General features: G+C 44.4%; 1 protein-coding gene across 7 annotated transcripts in view; it reads left to right on the top strand.

The window, feature by feature from the left end:
- Positions 1–17,506, top strand: part of ARHGEF7 (Rho guanine nucleotide exchange factor 7) — a 158,913-nt gene that overhangs the window by 128,776 nt on the left and 12,631 nt on the right. For all 7 annotated transcript variants that reach the window (XM_063103169.1, XM_063103168.1, XM_063103174.1 and 4 more), the window contains 9 exons: positions 2,007–2,145; positions 2,864–2,923; positions 3,598–3,744; positions 5,157–5,243; positions 8,037–8,115; positions 8,320–8,459; positions 11,099–11,323; positions 14,620–14,713; positions 15,805–15,894. In XM_063103169.1, coding sequence (XP_062959239.1) covers positions 2,007–2,145; positions 2,864–2,923; positions 3,598–3,744; positions 5,157–5,243; positions 8,037–8,115; positions 8,320–8,459; positions 11,099–11,323; positions 14,620–14,713; positions 15,805–15,894 — 1,061 coding nt within the window. The remainder of the gene's footprint in view (positions 1–2,006; positions 2,146–2,863; positions 2,924–3,597; positions 3,745–5,156; positions 5,244–8,036; positions 8,116–8,319; positions 8,460–11,098; positions 11,324–14,619; positions 14,714–15,804; positions 15,895–17,506) is intronic.

Here is a 17,506-nt window from a genome sequence, read left to right as displayed (position 1 = left end):
CACAAGATGTAGAGCAGTGAGTCATCTGTGAAAACAAACACACATGCGTGCACACCCACAAACACACCCGGAAGTCGTTTGACAATTTCTATGCTAATAATTTTTAAAATTGCATCTTCATTAGGGGCTGTCTTGCAGTAATAAAATAATTATGAAGCCTTATATATAGAATTGAGAATATGGTTATTCTACCTGTTATTTTTTTATAACTAGGATATGTGAAGCTTCCTATCTTTATAGTTCACTCTGATTTTGATAATATCTCTAAATGTGTACATATGTTTATTTAACAGACTGATTCTATGGGTGAATAGACAGAAGGCACTGTCAACCACATTACGGCTGTGTGTTTTGTGCAGCACAGGCCCGCACTCTGGCGCCTTTTCTTAATAAGACCACCCAGGTGTTTATAGATAGTAGTCTTCTAAAGAGGTCTTACATGCTTGAGAAATGTAGGGCTAATTTCCTAGTGCTTCATTGATTTGCTTTTAGCCTGAGACTTGAAACCTCAGATTTCTAAGTTGGCGTAGTTTCTCCCCTGGGATGCCTTAGCAGGGTCGATGTGAACCAGATAAGGGTGGGATGGAGATGGGATTCGCCAGCACCAGCTTGTTCTCATGCCTCCCCACTGGAAGTCAGTTTTAGGTTGAACCATCTGAAACTGTCAGTATTCACCATTTTTGAACTAGCAGTTCCATGTGGCTTAGCCTAATATTGGCTGTATTTTTTCCAGGTGCCCTTAATGTGTCTGGTGTTCCCAGAAGCTTGGGTGGTGGGCCTGGTATAAAGGGGGTGAGTGGGTGGGATGGTGAGGGAGGCCTGGCAGTGGAGGATCCCTGCACTTCTTGTGAGACCTGAACTGAGGACCAGCTTTTCCCTCAGTATTTCTTTTAGGATTTTCATACTCATTCTAGGGTAGAATGTGGTGGTTGAGGGGTCACCTGGTCTCCTGGCATGGGACATGGGCAACCTCAGCTGGTGCCCCTTCTTCCCCCAGCCATGGGCCACAGGGCTCCAGGGCCTGCAGTGATGCTCGCCCAGCAGTGAGCAGGACAGACTGGGCCTGGCAGGGCGTTCCAGGTTACCTGTTTTGCAGCAGGGGGATGGAACAGCACAGCGTTGAGGGCACTGTCAGCAGTCACTAAAGTGTGGTGGCCAAGCCTGACCCCTCTGGCACCTGCCTGTGTCACTTTGATGTCAGGACTGTTGGAACTCTGAGTGCAGATATGACTTGTGTGGACTAGAGGCCTTGTTGTAGGGAAAGTTAGAGGAAATACAGTACAGGTGATGGCGAAGATCAGGAAGACTAGAGAAGGGTTTAAAACTTGTCTCTAACTTTCTTTAATTGCTGAATATACATTCAGTTTCCTTATCTTCAGATTAGGACATTTTTCTTCTTCACACACTGTGAGGGTGAAATGAAACGGTGAGAAGAAAATGCTTTTAAGATTCTGAAGCCTCAACACTTCCCTGTTTGTTGTGCTGCATGTGCACACTCCAAGGTCACAGCCGCTTCCAGCTGCTTGTGTAGGAAGCTTGGCGCAGGTGGGCATTGGGGGCATTTGCTGGGCACAGGGCAGTGAGGGTATCGGTGTGCTCACTCAGTGCGCTGTAGTTTTGAAGCTGCCTGTATGTGAGCAACTCGGTGGTAGTTCTTTACAGCTCGAAGTTCTGAGATAAGCAGAAACCATGCCAGCTATAGGAGCGTGTGCTTAGGTTTGGGCATGTCTGCATGGCGTCGACATGCTCAAGTGCCTTTTCCTTAATGGCATTACAGGGAGTCCTACGCGTTCTGTTACACATGTTGTTCATCCGAGAGCAATAATGGGAACCTTTGAGGGTCCCCCTTTGGTGCTTTGAAGCAACCAGCACAGGTTATAATAGCTGTAGCCTTCAAGATACTGAATGAAACACCGTGTATTCACACATCCTGGCTCCTGCCGTCAGTTCTTCCATTGCTAAATTCCAGTGTCTTCTTTTTTGCTGCCATATCGCGTGCTGCCCAGTGAGGAGTTGGGGGAGTTCATGGAGATGAAAGGAGCCAGCAGCCCAGGGATCCTCGTGCTGACCACGGGCCTCAGCAAGCCATTCATGCGCCTGGACAAGTACCCCACGCTGCTCAAGGAGCTGGAGAGACACATGGAGGTACTGTGCTCCTTGTCCTTGGCCAGCCTCACCACCAGAGAGACTGTTATGTGTGTTTTAGTTCACAAGCCAGAACCAGCAAAAAGAGTTTAAAGTGTTTTCAACTTTGTGTATTTTCAAACTGATATTTTTAAATCCCATGTTATAAGTTTTTTCCTGCTTACCCCAGCCCCATAGAAAGGCATGTGCCTTTCCTCCTCCCCCTGTCCCGCTGCTGCTACAGACAGTAAGCAAATAAGTTACAGAGTAATAACAGCAAAGGAACCATTTAATTCATGGCTATGTTTATCTTATTTTTAAATACCAAGTTGCAGGCTGGAACAAAGCTGGGTGCAAGCTTTTCTCTTGGCTCGTGTCTGCGGACCTTTTCTGTGAGTGGCAGGCCCTTGGTCTTCCTGTGGCTCCTCTGCTGTCCCGCTCTCGTGCAGAAGCAACCTGTGGCCGCTGTGACAATTGGGCGCTGCGGCGTTTCAGAAAAACTTTAGTTATAGAATGGGCCCCGGCTTGCTCTTCCCTGTTCTGTTCCATCTTACTTTTCCCCTAAGTGCATTGGCTCTGTGATTCCTTTAAGGAATAAGAAATAACACTTCAATGCTGAGGAAGAAAGGGCATGTTAAGGGTTGAAAAGTGTTGGAAATGTTCAAGCTAGTTTATAGTGTATGCCTTTTTAAGAAGGATTTGATTATGAACGTTAATATTATGTTTCTTTTATTCAAAGGATTATCATCCCGATAGACAAGATATTCAGAAATCTATGACTGCCTTCAAAAACCTTTCAGTAAGTGATAAAGCATTTTATCAACTGAAAAAGATGAAAAAGAAATTACTTGAGAACTGAATTCAATGTTTACTCAGATAAAACAAAAATAGATAGTAGGCATTCCATGGATGGTAAATTCTCTTGCATTAATGGACTATGAACACCAGAAGAATGACACAATAATTATTTAAATTTTAAAAAGACACAACATAGTTGATGTTATTGCTGCTTTAAAATTATTTAAAATGTTTTGTAATCTCCATCTACAGTGTCTTTAGTGATATACTGAGAAACGGAACACTGGTGGTTCTCTTAACTGTTGTCATGTTGTCTTACCAACTGCAGTTTTAAATATCTGCCTTATTTCCTTTTTCCCTCTTCTCAGTCTTCTGTGTTGTCAGACTTAAAAAACCAGAACAAAAAAATTCTTTGGTGCACACTACGTTTCTTTCTAAAAGTGGCAAAAGTCTTCTATATTTTTCCAAAATAGTGTTTTAATATTTCAGAGCATTTTTGTGTGTTGCTTCTCTTGACTTGTTTCCCTACTTTTAAGCAAATGCTTGTAATTCCATACAATTAAGCAAATAGTTTGATAGTTGTCTGTCTTAAGAAGTAAGCTACAAAGCAGTGTGGTCAAAACCTAAGATTCTGGGAATCTCTCTGTTTTAGCAGTGTTGTTCTGTGTTTCTCAGGCCCAGTGTCAGGAAGTACGGAAGAGGAAAGAGCTTGAGCTGCAGATCCTGACAGAAGCCATCCGGAGCTGGGAGGGGGATGACATTAAGACCCTGGGCAGCATCATCTACATGTCCCAGGTCCTCATTCAGTGTGCAGGAAGCGAGGTACTGCAGTCCAGAGCGCCATCCTGCTGTCTGCCCGACTCTTAAGATTTGTGATCAAGATTTTAAAAGGATGTTGAGTAATAACAAAATTTAAATTTGTGGCCTACTTTTTATCCTTGCAAATATGATAGAGGCGTATGGCATATTAGAGTGACTTAGAGCTGTGTGTGGATTTGTTGACCAGTTTAGATCCAGCCAAGATCACTTTGGGCCAAAGCCTATATGAACTGAAGCATGTGTTCAGGCAGGACTGCATGTATGCTTGTCTGGCCAAGGGCTTCCTGTCGAGGCTCTCACTCTCAGGAATCTGCTGTTTTTGATGGTTTGGGTCATTATACTTTTCTATTAATGTATAATAATTGGTAGTTGCTTATGGAGGTCACAGTTTTCTAATGGGTTCTTTTTGAGTGAGCAATCAAACCAGATTCTCCTTCTATCCCCACGTAGTGAAAATTGAACAGTTTGTGATTCACGATTCACACAAGTTACATGTTCATTGAGTCACTAAGTAGGTACCTCTTTTTGAAATTTGTTATACTTTTGCCAGAAATAATTAACATGAGCAGACCTGCCAATGAAACATGAAACTCTTAAGTCAGTAAGAAAACTGAAACTTATACTTACAATGTGTATTTCTTCCCACCTACAAAATTTTAAAATATCACGCCCTCTACATACTAAGGTCTTATAGTTTGGGTACTATAAGAAATCATGACTTTTCTTATTTACTACCATTATCAAAAACCCTAGATCTTTCCTGAAGCAATTTGTTTCTTAATCATGTGCTTTTTAACTTTATTTAAAATTATCTGTGGAAACATTTCCCAAAGTGTGTTCTTTGTGATAGTAAACCTAAGCAGCATTGATGGGTGCTCCTTTAGAAATGGCTCATAACTGAAAAGATTGTAATCAGTTGAAAAGATGTATGACAGAACTTCTCAAAGCCTTTGCTCTAAATATTCCCAGTGCATGTTGTGAATCTTCCAGAGGGAATATAATACGTTGTTTTCAATGATTTCTTTAAAGTATAGAAACTTTTTTTTCCCAAGGCACTTTGCATAGGTCTAGTGTTCTGAGGAATATGCTCAAGGAAACTACTTCTTAGTATTTATTTCCCTTTTTAAGGTAGTGGTTTAAATGTCAGCATTTGGAAAGGGCTGTGTGGCATTTCTGTTTCTATGTCTCCTTTTAGATTCTTGGGAATTTTTGTCTTCTAATTGTGGTCTCTCTGACTTTTTTTACCTTATTAAAGCAAATGATTTTTAATATGTAAGCAATACTTTTAAGTCTTTCATGTAAACCATTTAAAGTTTATGGGGTGGATGAAAACAACATTGAAAGTATTTGTGCTCACATCTTTAAGTAGATGTTTGATAAAAAAATTATTTGGATTTGTTTGTTTTTTATATTAGGAAAAGAACGAAAGATACCTTCTACTCTTCCCAAATATTTTGCTAATGTTGTCTGCCAGTCCTAGGATGAGTGGTTTTATCTATCAGGTAAAATACACATTTTAAGTTTACGTTTTATTGTCTCTTGTGGATGTGAGAATCATTTTCAGGTTGGCTTTGAATTTTCGTGTTAAATACTACATGTATCTAGGTATGTGCTATGCGTAGTGTTATGTGTATAATGTTATATGTTCATATATGGACACACAGCTGTTGGTGTGTTTCTGTGTGACTATGCAAACATATCCTTATTTTAATTCTAAGCAAAAAAGAAGGAAAGAAGTATCAATTTGTAGAGCAACCTTGCCAAGATACAGACCATGGTGGTGCAGATCAGTCTCTGTCCCTGAGTTGGGATTTCTCGTGCCAAGCACTCTGCTCCTCTGCAGTGTAGTTTGCTGTTCTGCCAAGTGGGCTCAGTAAGGGGCTGTGGGTGCCGTGGGGTAGTGTGGGCTATGAGGTGTTGTAAGTGGTCCAGCCAAGTACCCGGGCAAACATCAGGTGATTGACGCAGTAATGTAGGATCACTTAACCTTGCTATTTTATAATCATTTCACTGCTTTGAGAAAATGTGAGAGCTGATTTGAGAAGAAAATGCAAGGGGGTCTTTTCCATTGCTGTACTAATTTGTAGTGGTGTTAGTAAGTAGCTTCCGTTTTCCTGTATGTCTAGTACATGCTCTTGGCAGGTTTCATTATTTTTGTTTCTGGGAAGTTACAGAATCTAATGCCCTTCCCATCAGTTTTGAGGGCTGGTCAGTTGTGAGAGCCTGCTGCGGCAGCCGACGCTACTTTGTCCTCTCTGAGCTGCTTTCCTGTAGAGTGAGTGTTACTTTTTGTTCTTCCTAATAAGAATGTTAGAGAATATTCAGTCAAAAGTTGACTCGGCTTGACTGTACCTGCACAGAAGCCTTTATCTGCCACCCAAAGAGGCCTTTGTTACCCCGGAAGAGGACTTTACCATTGATGAAGCTTATGCAGTCACGTGTTGCTTAATGGCGAGGATGTGTTCTGAGAAACACATTGTTAGGTGATTTCGTCGTTGTGCACTTGCACAGGCCTAGATGGTAGGGCCCACTACACACCAAGGCTGCATGGTTAGCCTATGGCCTAGCCACTGTTGTAGATGCAGCAGCGCATAGCCATATATGGACAAACTCAGAAAAGTAATGTCTTAATTTGTGAGGCCAGTGCTGAGGAGGGGTTGTCTGTGGCTGAGATAGTACCCACTATGGGTTCCCCCCAAACTGGCAGCTACACTTTTGTTAAATGACCCTGATAAACCTAAATCTGAGTTCATTCCCATCAGCACTATCTGGCTTTGTATTTTATAACCCCCATATCTTATTTTGTTGGCTGGAGATGGGTCCCTGCTCTCTTAAGGGAGAAGAGCTTGCAATTGCGGTGGGCTTAGGTCCCTGCCTGTGAGGCTGGTGCTCACATGGGATGTGCCCTGATGCTGTCGTGGCTTGCCACTGCAGACCTCATCCTGCTCACAGGATCCTGTTCTCACTCTGGGTCCAGTTTCTTGGGGTTTCTTTCTCTAAGTCAGTGACCCATGGTATGTGCATCATCAGTGTACATCTCTACTCTTAGAACACACTGGCGTTGAGGGATGTTAGAAAATGTTAAACCCAACAACAATAATAACGTCCTGTGTGCTGGTGTTAGGATATGCCAGGTTAGACAGTTACGCAGTTTTATTTTCTGTAGGACTTCTCCAAGCTTTTAAAATATTTATGTGCATCGTGAGTCTTGGAAAGGAGTGTACAGTATGTAGTAGCATTTTTCAAATACAGTTGGGCACTGAAGTATCAAGCAGTCTACTGTTCTACCTATCATACTTTAGGACGGGGTTCCTCAACCTCGGCACTGCTGACATTTTGGACTGGATAATCTTCACTCTGGTCCAGAGGGGAGGGAAGCTGTCCTGTAGGATGTTGGCAGCCTCTCTGGCCTGTACCTGCTGGATTTTAGGGACACCTGCCAGGTTCCGACTTTGCCAGATGTCTTCAGTGGGGGATAGAATTCCCTACACCTTGTTGACAAACATTGTTTTTGGAAATGCAGAGACAGAGTCCAGCTCCTTGGCTGACTAGTCATTCCTCAAGCAGCTTGGCCCCAAACACTGATGGACTTTTCCTGAGGACTGGATTTGCCACCATGTGCCCCGGTTTATATGAACTGGACCAAGTTATTTTGTGTTTAGTTCTGCTTTGTATATAATGGCCAGTTTGCATCCCTGTTCTGGTATCTCTCCATTGACATTTGCTGCACAGTTACTGATTCCTTCCATTTTCAGAGGACAGGTTTGCCCACCGTTTTCTTCATGGTGGGCAGCATTTAGCACAACTGCTTATTTTCTGTTAACTACAAAATAACTGTTACACAATCTCTCTTCTTGCCTCAGTTTCCCACCCTTACTTTGCCTTCAGGCTTGAAGCTTCCTCTGCATTTCTCTATGAGGCAAATAGGTGCTTCCTTTTTATGAACTTGCCAATTGAAACAGCTGTCGTGTGCTGTAGTGTTTCCATCACAATGTGTAATATTATTGTCCTGGTATTTATGTTTAGAGTAATTCATCAGATGAAATTTTTGTTCTTGTTTTGTACTCTGTACCTTTTTACCACTTTAATTTCTTGATTATAGTATCATGATTTCTTATTTGAGACAGAGATTTTTATATTATATGTGCATCTGCTACAAACAAGAATTTTTTTTGATTCGCAAAAACAATTCCTCTGCCATTCCTAAAATCATTAAATATTTACTTTAATAATGGTATCTTCTTTGTTAGAAAATTATTAATTTTATTTTTTTTGTGGGGGGTGTTCTTTTTTAGGGAAAGCTACCAACGACAGGAATGACAATCACAAAGCTTGAGGACAGTGAAAATCATAGAAATGCTTTTGAGATATCAGGTGACAGGCACTAACTGTGTGAATGCCATCGGTCACCGCGATGCAGGGGGAGGCAGCTGGCCATTCGTGTGCAGATTTCTGCTTGCACATTTCGGAGGGTGGTGGTTAAGCGCTGTTGAGTTCTGCTCTGGGTGTGTGCGTGTGCCCTGTGTGTGCTTTTTACCGGTGTTTCCCTTCAGCCCATTCTTTTCTTGTCTCTTTCAGGGAGCATGATTGAGCGAATATTTGTGTCGTGCAGCAACCAGCATGATCTGCATGAATGGGTGGATCGTCTTCAGAAGCAAACGAAAGTCACCCCTGTGGGAAACCCCCCCATGAAGCCTCATTCTGTGCCATCTCACACTGTAAGGGCTCACATGCTCCTCCTCCTTCCAGCTCCAGACAGTGGCAGTCTGTGCTGGAGCCATCAGCCAGGGATCACTTGCTTTAAGCACAATCAGTATCTGGACCACGAGTGTAGAATACTTGCTTCGTACTTCTTTGCAAAGATTTGGTCCTCTCCATCTGTGGTGAATTGTGTCACGGTGATCGTTCTTGTGAAGCAGCCCTAAATTGTGCGTGCTCACACAGTTCAGTGACATGCAGGTGGGAAGCTTCCTCTGCTTGGAGTGGCCCTGGGGAGTTTCCTGCTAACGCCCCAAGAGCCACCAGTCCATAAGTGATTTTTCTGAGAATTTTACTTGTATTTATTATGTTTCATTTAAAAGAACAACAAAAATAAGTGATTATGATGATGAAAAGGGCGAGGTTCGTGTTGAAAGCATTGAAACATAATTTTTGACTTATTACTTTGATTTTTAAGAAATTCCATTTATCTTTCACTTAGAAAGTTCAGTAGCTCTTTGGTTATGTTAGAGACTTACAGTGTTTCAAAATAGATCAGCACCAAAGTTTCAGTATTTAAACCTCTCTACTGGTAATTGGTATTGAATTATTTTAACATTCATCATCTTTACCAAATAATATTGAAAAACTGGGCCAAACCTTTTAAAGAATGAATCATAACACAGGCGTTTTTAGTTTGTAGATTTTTCTTATGTCCTTATTAGATTATTAGGATAGTTTATGCCGTGTAGTTTCTCCATTCATTAGCCTTTACATTAAGGTTCATTATTTGAACCACATTAATTATTAGGACATTTTCTACCATGTAGCTCATTCTTCCATTTGTTATTCTTCATATTAAAGTTTTAGGTCAAGAAGGGTCATGATAGTGTAACATTTTGACCAAAGTTTCATGGCCTCACTCTATTTCTCTCAACAATTTGGAGGTTAAAACTACTTATTTGCTTTAGCTTAACATTTCATTTTGAGTGGTTCTGCCATTTATAACTTCCCCATACTTCTCAAAATACTGAAGACACTTAGCTTTCATGGAACTAAATTGATCCCAGGGGTCTTCAGAAAGTTGGGAAGATTTGTATTAACTTTTACTTCCGTTTTTCCCTGAACTTCCTAACATACCCTCGTGTGTGCAAGTGTGTCTGTGAAGAGCAGTGGCGTGTAAAGAGCAGTGGAAGTGCTTTCCATCCACGCTTCCTTTCACAGTGTGAGACTAGGCTCCGTTCACTTTTACAACAGGCCAGCTGTGCCCTGCGCCTGGGCCTGGCATCACAGTGTTTGTTTTCACATCACTGGCAGCTGGGAAGGGTCCCTTTAGCGGGGAGTGATGGAGCCCCTCCGTGTGACGGCACCATGCCTCACATTTGAAATGCTCTCCGGCCTTCTTGTAGGGAGTCCGTTTTATGGGAGCATGTGTTTTCCCCGCATCTTGAATCACATTCTAATTTTAGCGTAAAGCATACCTCTTCTGACTTTTTCAAGTGAGGGGAAACAAAGCCAGGCATTACTTACTGTGACATTAATGCTAAAAGGGATGCTTTATGTAATTTTATCTATCTGTAAGTTATTTAGTTTGAAAAAAATTATAGTGGTTGCATAGTGTGAGTCTCACCACTCCCCCACAGTTAGCACGTAGTTACTGCAGGAGGTTTATCACTTCTGCTCTTGCATGCCAGGGCATCAGCTTGTGTGGGCGTTCCCTCCCTCCCAGCTGAGTTTCAGACTGTGTTCCCATCCTTAGGATGACGGCCTCACTCCAGCTTCCAGTTCACAGAATCACTCAACTCGTTCTCCCATCAAGTATGCCCTCCCCACTGTTATTGCTTAATTTAAGGGAGTTGGCTGAGTTTGAGTGTTCTTATTTTATTTAATGTTTTATCATTTAACTGTCAGTGTGATGGGATGTTTTTGGGTTTTTCAGGAATGTAAACCTCATTAATAACATGCTCCTCTGAGAAATTAGATTTCGACAAACATTGTTTTGGTTAGAGCTGAGTTTTCCAAGAAAATAACTTGTTTAATAGCAGGGACTGGTGGTTTTCTATAAAGGTCCAGGTGGTAATATTTTCAGCTTACAGGTCTCTGTTGCAGCTGTATTTTGCCTTTGTCACGAATAGCAGCCAGGGACAAGGACAGTCTTGTTGTGTGCCAGGAAAACAAGTTTTCCTTTTTCTTTTCTTTTCCTTTCCTTTCCTTTCCTTGCTTTTCTTTCTTGTCTTTTCTTTTTTAAAAACAAAAGCAGGAGTCAGGCCCTAGTTTTGCCCACCCCTATTTTATAAAATTTTGATACTTATACTAAATGAAGTACCTTTTTCCAAACTTTACTCCAGGCAAGTAAATGTGGCTGGAGTGTCTGGGTTTGGAGCCCCCAGCGTGGAGCTCTCCCTTCTGACTGTAGCACGGCCCTGGCCTGAGCAGATAGTGGGGAGCCCCACACCCAGCCCAGGGGTGCACAAGACACGTTTGCTCAGAGACTGACTGCTGGGAGTCAGAGGTGGGATGGAAACAATAACCTGGGGCTTGTTTCGCTGGGAGTGTTTTTTAAGAACGAATGAACTGTGTGTGATCCAGGTTCCTCTCACAGTGGGAGCCTTGGGGTCTTAGTTCTGTGTTTGCTCTTCTACCCCCTCTGCCCTGGCAGCTCCCCTCCCACCCGATCACGCCATCCAGCAAGCACGCCGACAGCAAGCCCGTGCCGCTGGCGCCCGCCTACCACACGCTCCCCCATCCCTCCCACCACGGCACCCCGCACACCACCATCAACTGGGGACCCTTGGAGCCTCCGAAAACCCCCAAGCCCTGGAGCCTGAGCTGCCTGCGGCCTGCACCTCCCCTCCGACCATCCGCTGCTCTCTGCTACAAGGAGGTGAGGTCCCGCGGTCCCTCACACCGCCACACAGCAGTGACATGCCTTCAGGTCTGGGGAGTTAGATTTGTTGTTCTGTACTTCACCCCAGTTTTTTCCGTTTCAACGAATTCACAAATGAAAATCTTACATTTCTGTCTGTGACATACGAGATACAGATTAGCTTCTTCAGAACTGTGGAGAAGGGCCTGCTTTTGTCCTCTCCTCTTCACTCCTGCTGCTTCAGGGGCTTGGAGAGCCTGCGGCAAACCCTGCAAGGGGAGGGCCAGACCTGTGCAGCCCAGGACGCTTTTGAACGTGCGCTCTGTGCGGGACTTGCTTTGTTTCGCACGCTCTGCTGCTGCGCCTTCTGACCTGCTCTTTACGTTTGTGGTGCAGTCCAGGAGCCCTACATTTTGTCACCAGGAGCTATTGGAGGTGAAGAGAACACTTATAAATAAAAGTGAGGAAAAGTTATTTAAGGCAGCTCCCCTTTCATGTGCAAGATATCGTAAGGCAGTCTTCCTTCTTCTCCATTCCAATCCTGTACTTTTGTATACGCTAGGTGCACTTAAAATACAGTCTTTTTCCATAAATATAGTTTCTTACACTTCTACCTAAACCTACTTTGATGAGGAAAGGAAGTGTCTTGGGAGGTGTATTCAGAGAAATATTTTCACTTTAGGACGCCGATAATTGAAATGATGAGTGTGGTTCGTGTGAGCGTGAGTGTGGTGTGAGCAGGAGTGTGTGGGAATGGATGTGGGTGTGCGTATGAGCATGTGTGTGAGCAGGAGTGTGTGGGAGTGGATGCGGCTGTGTGCGTGTGAGCATGTGTGTGAGCAGGAGTGTGTGGGAGTGGATGCGGCTGTGTGCGTGTGAGCAGGAGCGTGGTGTGAGCGGCGTGCGTGGGAGTGGATGTGGGTGTGCGTGTGAGCATGTGTGTGAGCAGGAGTGTGGTGTGAGCGGCGTGCGTGGGAATGGATGTGGGTGTGCGTATGAGCATGTGTGTGAGCAGGAGTGTGGTGTGAGCAGGAGTGTGTGGGAATGGATGTGGGTGTGCATGTGAGCATGTGTGTGAGCAGGAGTGTGTGGGAGTGGATGTGGGTGTGCATGTGAGCATGTGTGTGAGCGGCGTGCGTGGGAGTGGATGTGGGTGTGCGTGTGAGCATGTGTGTGAGCAGGAGTGTGGTGTGAGTGGCGTGTGGGAGTGGATGTGGCTGTGTGTGTGTGAGCAGGAGTGTGGTGTGAGCGGCGTGCGTGGGAGTGGATGTGGGTGTGTGTGTGAGCATGTGTGTGAGCAGGAGTGTGTGGGAGTGGATGCGGCTGTGTGCGTGTGAGCATGTGTGTGAGCAGGAGTGTGGGAGTGGATGCGGCTGTGCGTGTGAGCATGTGTGTGAGCAGGAGTGCGTGGGAGTGGATGCGGCTGTGTGCGTGTGAGCAGGAGTGGTGTGAGCGGCGTGCGTGGGAGTGGATGCGGCTGTGTGCGTGAGCATGTGTGTGAGCAGGAGTGTGTTGTGAGCGGCGTGTGTGGGAGTGGATGCGGCTGTGTGCGTGTGAGCATGTGTGTGAGTGGCGTGCGTGGGAGTGGATGCGGCTGTGTGCGTGTGAGCATGTGTGTGAGTGGCATGCGTGGGAGTGGATGCGGCTGTGTGCGTGTGAGCATGTATGTGAGCAGGAGTGTGGTGTGAGCGGCGTGCGTGGGAGTGGATGCGGCCGTGTGCGTGAGCGTGAGCGTGAGCATGCGTGTGGGCAAGAGTGAGTGCGTGAGCGGGGCCTGGTGGTGAGCCTCCACGTCCAGTCGAGGGCTGTGTTTGCCATGAGCTGGCGCAGGCCCTCTCTCCATCCTTACTGGCAGCCCTTGGAATTTTTAAGAGCCATAGAAAAGTACCATGTAAGAAATTATAATCAGCCCTTTTTTGGGTTGTTTCCATGGCAGATACCTTTCTAGTGGTCATATGCTCAAGTCAGAATTTTAATTTTTTTTTATCATGGGCCTGAAGAATGTTGGTGTTTTTACTGTATAGTTTAGTGTTTAGTCCAAAGATAAAGTGAGATAAGGCTGCTGAAAACTGGTGGAGATTTAACTACCAGGGAAGAAAATTGGGGTAAAACTGTTAGGCAAAGAAGCGGAAAGGGGAGGGAGGAGGTGTTGAGCGAACGTTAACGTTTTCATGTAGATTAATCGGCTGCTCTTGCTCTGCTGGACTCTCCGATGTTACTGAGCACCTCAGCAGGGCCGGTGAGAAGGGGTCGTGCAGGGTGTGGGGAGCTGCTCTCGCCCCAGTGCATGCGTGCTGCCTGGGCACCCTGAGCAGCCCCTGCACCTCTGTTCACTGTCAACTGGGGAAGCCGGAGAGCACACCGTGTATGTGTTTCTTCTGGAACTAATTTCTGCTGCGTTTCTAAGAGCTTTTTAAATTTTTATTTTTACAGATGAGATTTTTAAGAGAGAACTTTAAAAATCAAGCCTTGTTTCCTCTGAGCTTTGGCTCTGGTTCATCCCGAGTGCGTCTCACCTTCTGGGTGTCAGGTCCTCATTTTGGGATTCATGAATGGCTTATATATTGAAGTGACGCGGGAGTTAGCCTTTTTTGATACCAGTGTTTCATACATGCTTGACATTCAAAACCTCACCTGCCCCACAGGACTGTGTCTTGCTTGCTCAGTTTTTGCCTTTGTCTCCTGCACTTTCTGGAGAGGATGTGTTGCACAGATCAGACCAGACCACTTGATGTGCACAGACCTGCACTGGTGTATGCTGGCTGTGCGCAGCCTCTGCTCCCGAAGCTCGTGCCCTTGCTTCTCCCTTGAGGCTTCAAAACCTTTTCTTAAAGGAATTGTTTTTCACTTACCTTTCTTTGAAGCAGGCCCATGTCCTCCTAGTCAGCTCACCAGGTGGGTCTCTTCCAGAATCAGCAGCAGCCCCGTCCTGTGCTCTCCCTCCAGAGTGTGCTTGGATGTCCTGTGCTCTGGCCGTTTGTCCTTTCCCTCCTCCGCAGATGCTGCCAGCCTGCTCGCCACTCACCGCAGCATCTCTGCTGTGCACTGTCACAGAAATAGTGAATCCACGGACCACGAGGGCTTTTATCAGAGTTAAGGAGAAATGTCAGCCAGTGACTAATACTGAAAGTGCCCTGTTAATTTTAATGTTCAGCAGCTAGCAAAGAAAAAATCAAAGTATGAGAGAAGTTGGAAGCTCTTAACAATGGCTATCGTGGTTTAATACTTCTCACCTTGACACTTTTTCTGATATGCCAGTAAGAATGATTGACTTTGGAGTATATCAACATCGTGTTTCCTTTTTATTTCACTAGGATCTCAGTAAGAGTCCCAAGACCATGAAAAAGCTACTCCCTAAGCGCAAACCTGAAAGGAAGCCTTCAGATGAAGAGTTCGCATTGAGGAAAAGTGAGTGCCCGTGGGTGCCTGTGGGTGGGAGCACGGCATGTAGCCGCGGCCACAGCGTGCGCAGCAGGAGCGACGGGTGCTGGCTTTCTGCAGTTTGTCTTCTAGTAGTGAATATATGGCTTGTCTGGTATATATTTTACTCTCTCAAATGACGTTGAGGGATAATTATTGTACAGCTATAAATGTCTTATCCTTCTTTTCTTGCCACATTTTTTGTTAGAGTGGGTAAATATATATATCCAAGTAATGTCTTAGAAAATATAGAAATAGGAAAACAGAAAATAGTTTGGCCATAGGATCATGTGACAGTATGTGTAATATGTACTCAACACTAGCTGATTGTGAGGTGCTGTGCCTGGTGCTGATGCTGTTAGGTGTTATTATTCTGGAAGATTCTATTCTCAGTCGGTACCTATGATCTCTGAGGGTAGGTGGTCAGTGTCTAGATAATCTTCAGTTTAATGAAGAACTCTAGATTGGGCTTTATAACTTTCTTAAATTCCAAGTAGGAATTCATGGATCAGAGGGAATGTTCCTTTTAAGGGCCTTCAATAAATATGGTCAGTGGCCTTTCCAGAGAGGTGTGGCTGTGTCCACTCCCACCAGCCAAGTGAAGTGTTCTCTTCTCTGTCCCTCTCTGTCCATGCCAGCATCGAGAGCTGCCGGTCTTTCGTTTTTGTCAGGCTGGTGTGTGAACACATGAGAACATTGTTGTGATTTTCATTTCTTTTCTTCGTGAGGTTGAACATCATTTCTTACTGTGTCTTCTTTTGTGTACTCTTTGTTCCTGTCTCTCACCCTTTTTTAGTTTGAGGGTGGAGGTACTGTGTTTCTTATGAATTAATAAGACAACCTTTATAAAGTTAGAATATCAATCCTTTGCCAGATATGTTGCAGATAAAAAAATTTAAAAACTAAAAACCACTTTGAAAATAACTGTTTTATAACTATTTAGAAAATAGTTATCTGACAAAGTAAAGGAGGGGTGATCTTCATTGTCATTTTTAGTGGAGTCGATGACTTTGCCTTCATCTGGTTAACTGTACTAGCAATTTTTAGTTAGATTGTGAAGTGTGTTCATCCCTTGACAGGCACGGCTGCGTTGGAAGAAGATGCTCAGATTCTGAAAGTCATTGAAGCTTACTGCACAAGCGCCAAAACTCGGCAAACGCTGAATTCGAGTAAGTTTCACAGTGACATAATGGGAATTGCAGGGGTTCATACTGTTTCAAATCGCAATCCAAACGGAGCTGCTTGGGTGGGCCCGTCGCACAGCTCATTGGCCTGAGCTGTTCCTAGAGTGTGAGGTTTGAGCAGCACAGTGGGTGGTGCAGCAGCATGAGCCTCATGTCCTTGAATCACTTGACCAGGACCTGGGCTATTGGCAGATAAGTGTCTGATTTTCTAGATGACATTCTGCTGGGAAACATTTAAGTTTAAGGTACTAGCTGAACTTATAAAGCTTCTTTTGCCTAGAGAAGATGTATTTGGAAGGCAGTGGAAGATCAGTTTAGTTATTTCAGCTATTTAAATTATTGTGTAATATTGGGGTATTTTTTGGTTTTTTTAATCTTCTCAGAATTGTCCACAAATATGACGCTAGAGCAACACTTCAAAAGCCTTTTATTTGGTAGATTTCAGTACCATGGAATTTTCCTGTGTCTTATGTATAGTATCTTAAATGAAAACAGTATCTGCTCTGTTGTGTGGACAATAAAAAGTTAGCTTTCCTTTCGGTCTCCCCAGCAGTGGAGAGTGTGGTGCAGTATGGTAGCAGTGGATGTAGTGGCACATGTTGCTCATTCAGAAGAGAGGGGCCTGTGCCCTTTGCTGGCATCTGCAGCCTGGAGGGCCGGGAGGCTGGGGCACACAGCGGGGTGCCTCAGGCGCCACAGGGGTGCTTTCTGCCGTTGTTTCTTAGGTTGTATTTTTCGTGTGTTTTTTTGAGAACTGGATGACTTACACGTGACTTTGAGGAGCAGTTGGCTCTCTCAGGTGTTGCGCTCTGGTCCCTTTCCACCTTGACTCGAGGCACACCTCCTTCCCCACGTCTTCACCTTCATCACCTGCCGAGTGGTGGCTCGAGTGAGCATCATGCCCTGTTTAAAACTAAAGCTGGGGAAAAAGGAAAAGGTGGGAAAAGCACTTTTCAGCTGCATTAGCTTTTGTTAAGGACAACTGCAGTTGTGAAGATAAGGCTAGCAGGGTTACATCTCTGGTACGATCTGTAGATTGTCTAGAAACTTCATTTTTGTGATTTCTAGTATTTTGTCAGTACTGCACCATATCTTGCCTGTGACTTTAAGATTTTTTGCCAAGGGTCAGCACTATCTTTTTTTTTTTGGTTTATACTCTGGTGAAAATACCTATTTGTAGTAACTTGTCAGTGGAATAGGAGAGAAACTGAGAGGCCTGGGTAACCTGTCACAGTGTGGAGGAAGTGTATGTCTAATCAGCAGTAATTTGTAAATACAGATCATTGTGATCAAAGGCATTACGTTTCATAGTTTGGTGGTGATTGTATTTTAAGTTATAGGCTATAAAATGTGGCCACAGATTTTTGGATTTTGAACTTGAGGGGTTTTTTAAATGAGTCATCTCGCTTTTAGTTACTTGAGACAGCATTGTAGCCCAGTGGTCTCAGGTGGACTGGTCAGGTTCGTGAGTTCTGCGAGGGCCATGGTGCTGGCCATGCCTCGCCAGTGACGAGGGGCTGCTCCCTGTGCCGAGCTTGGGGCTTCACTTTCTCCGGCTGCTGGAAAGGAGAGGCCTGTAGTCTGTGCAGCTCTTTGT

This window comes from Cynocephalus volans, chromosome 7, assembly GCF_027409185.1.
Source record: "Cynocephalus volans isolate mCynVol1 chromosome 7, mCynVol1.pri, whole genome shotgun sequence".
NCBI lineage: Eukaryota > Metazoa > Chordata > Mammalia > Dermoptera > Cynocephalidae > Cynocephalus > Cynocephalus volans.
The sequence above is the reverse complement of the archived record's forward strand: the minus strand, read 5'-3'. Positions and strand labels throughout refer to the sequence as shown.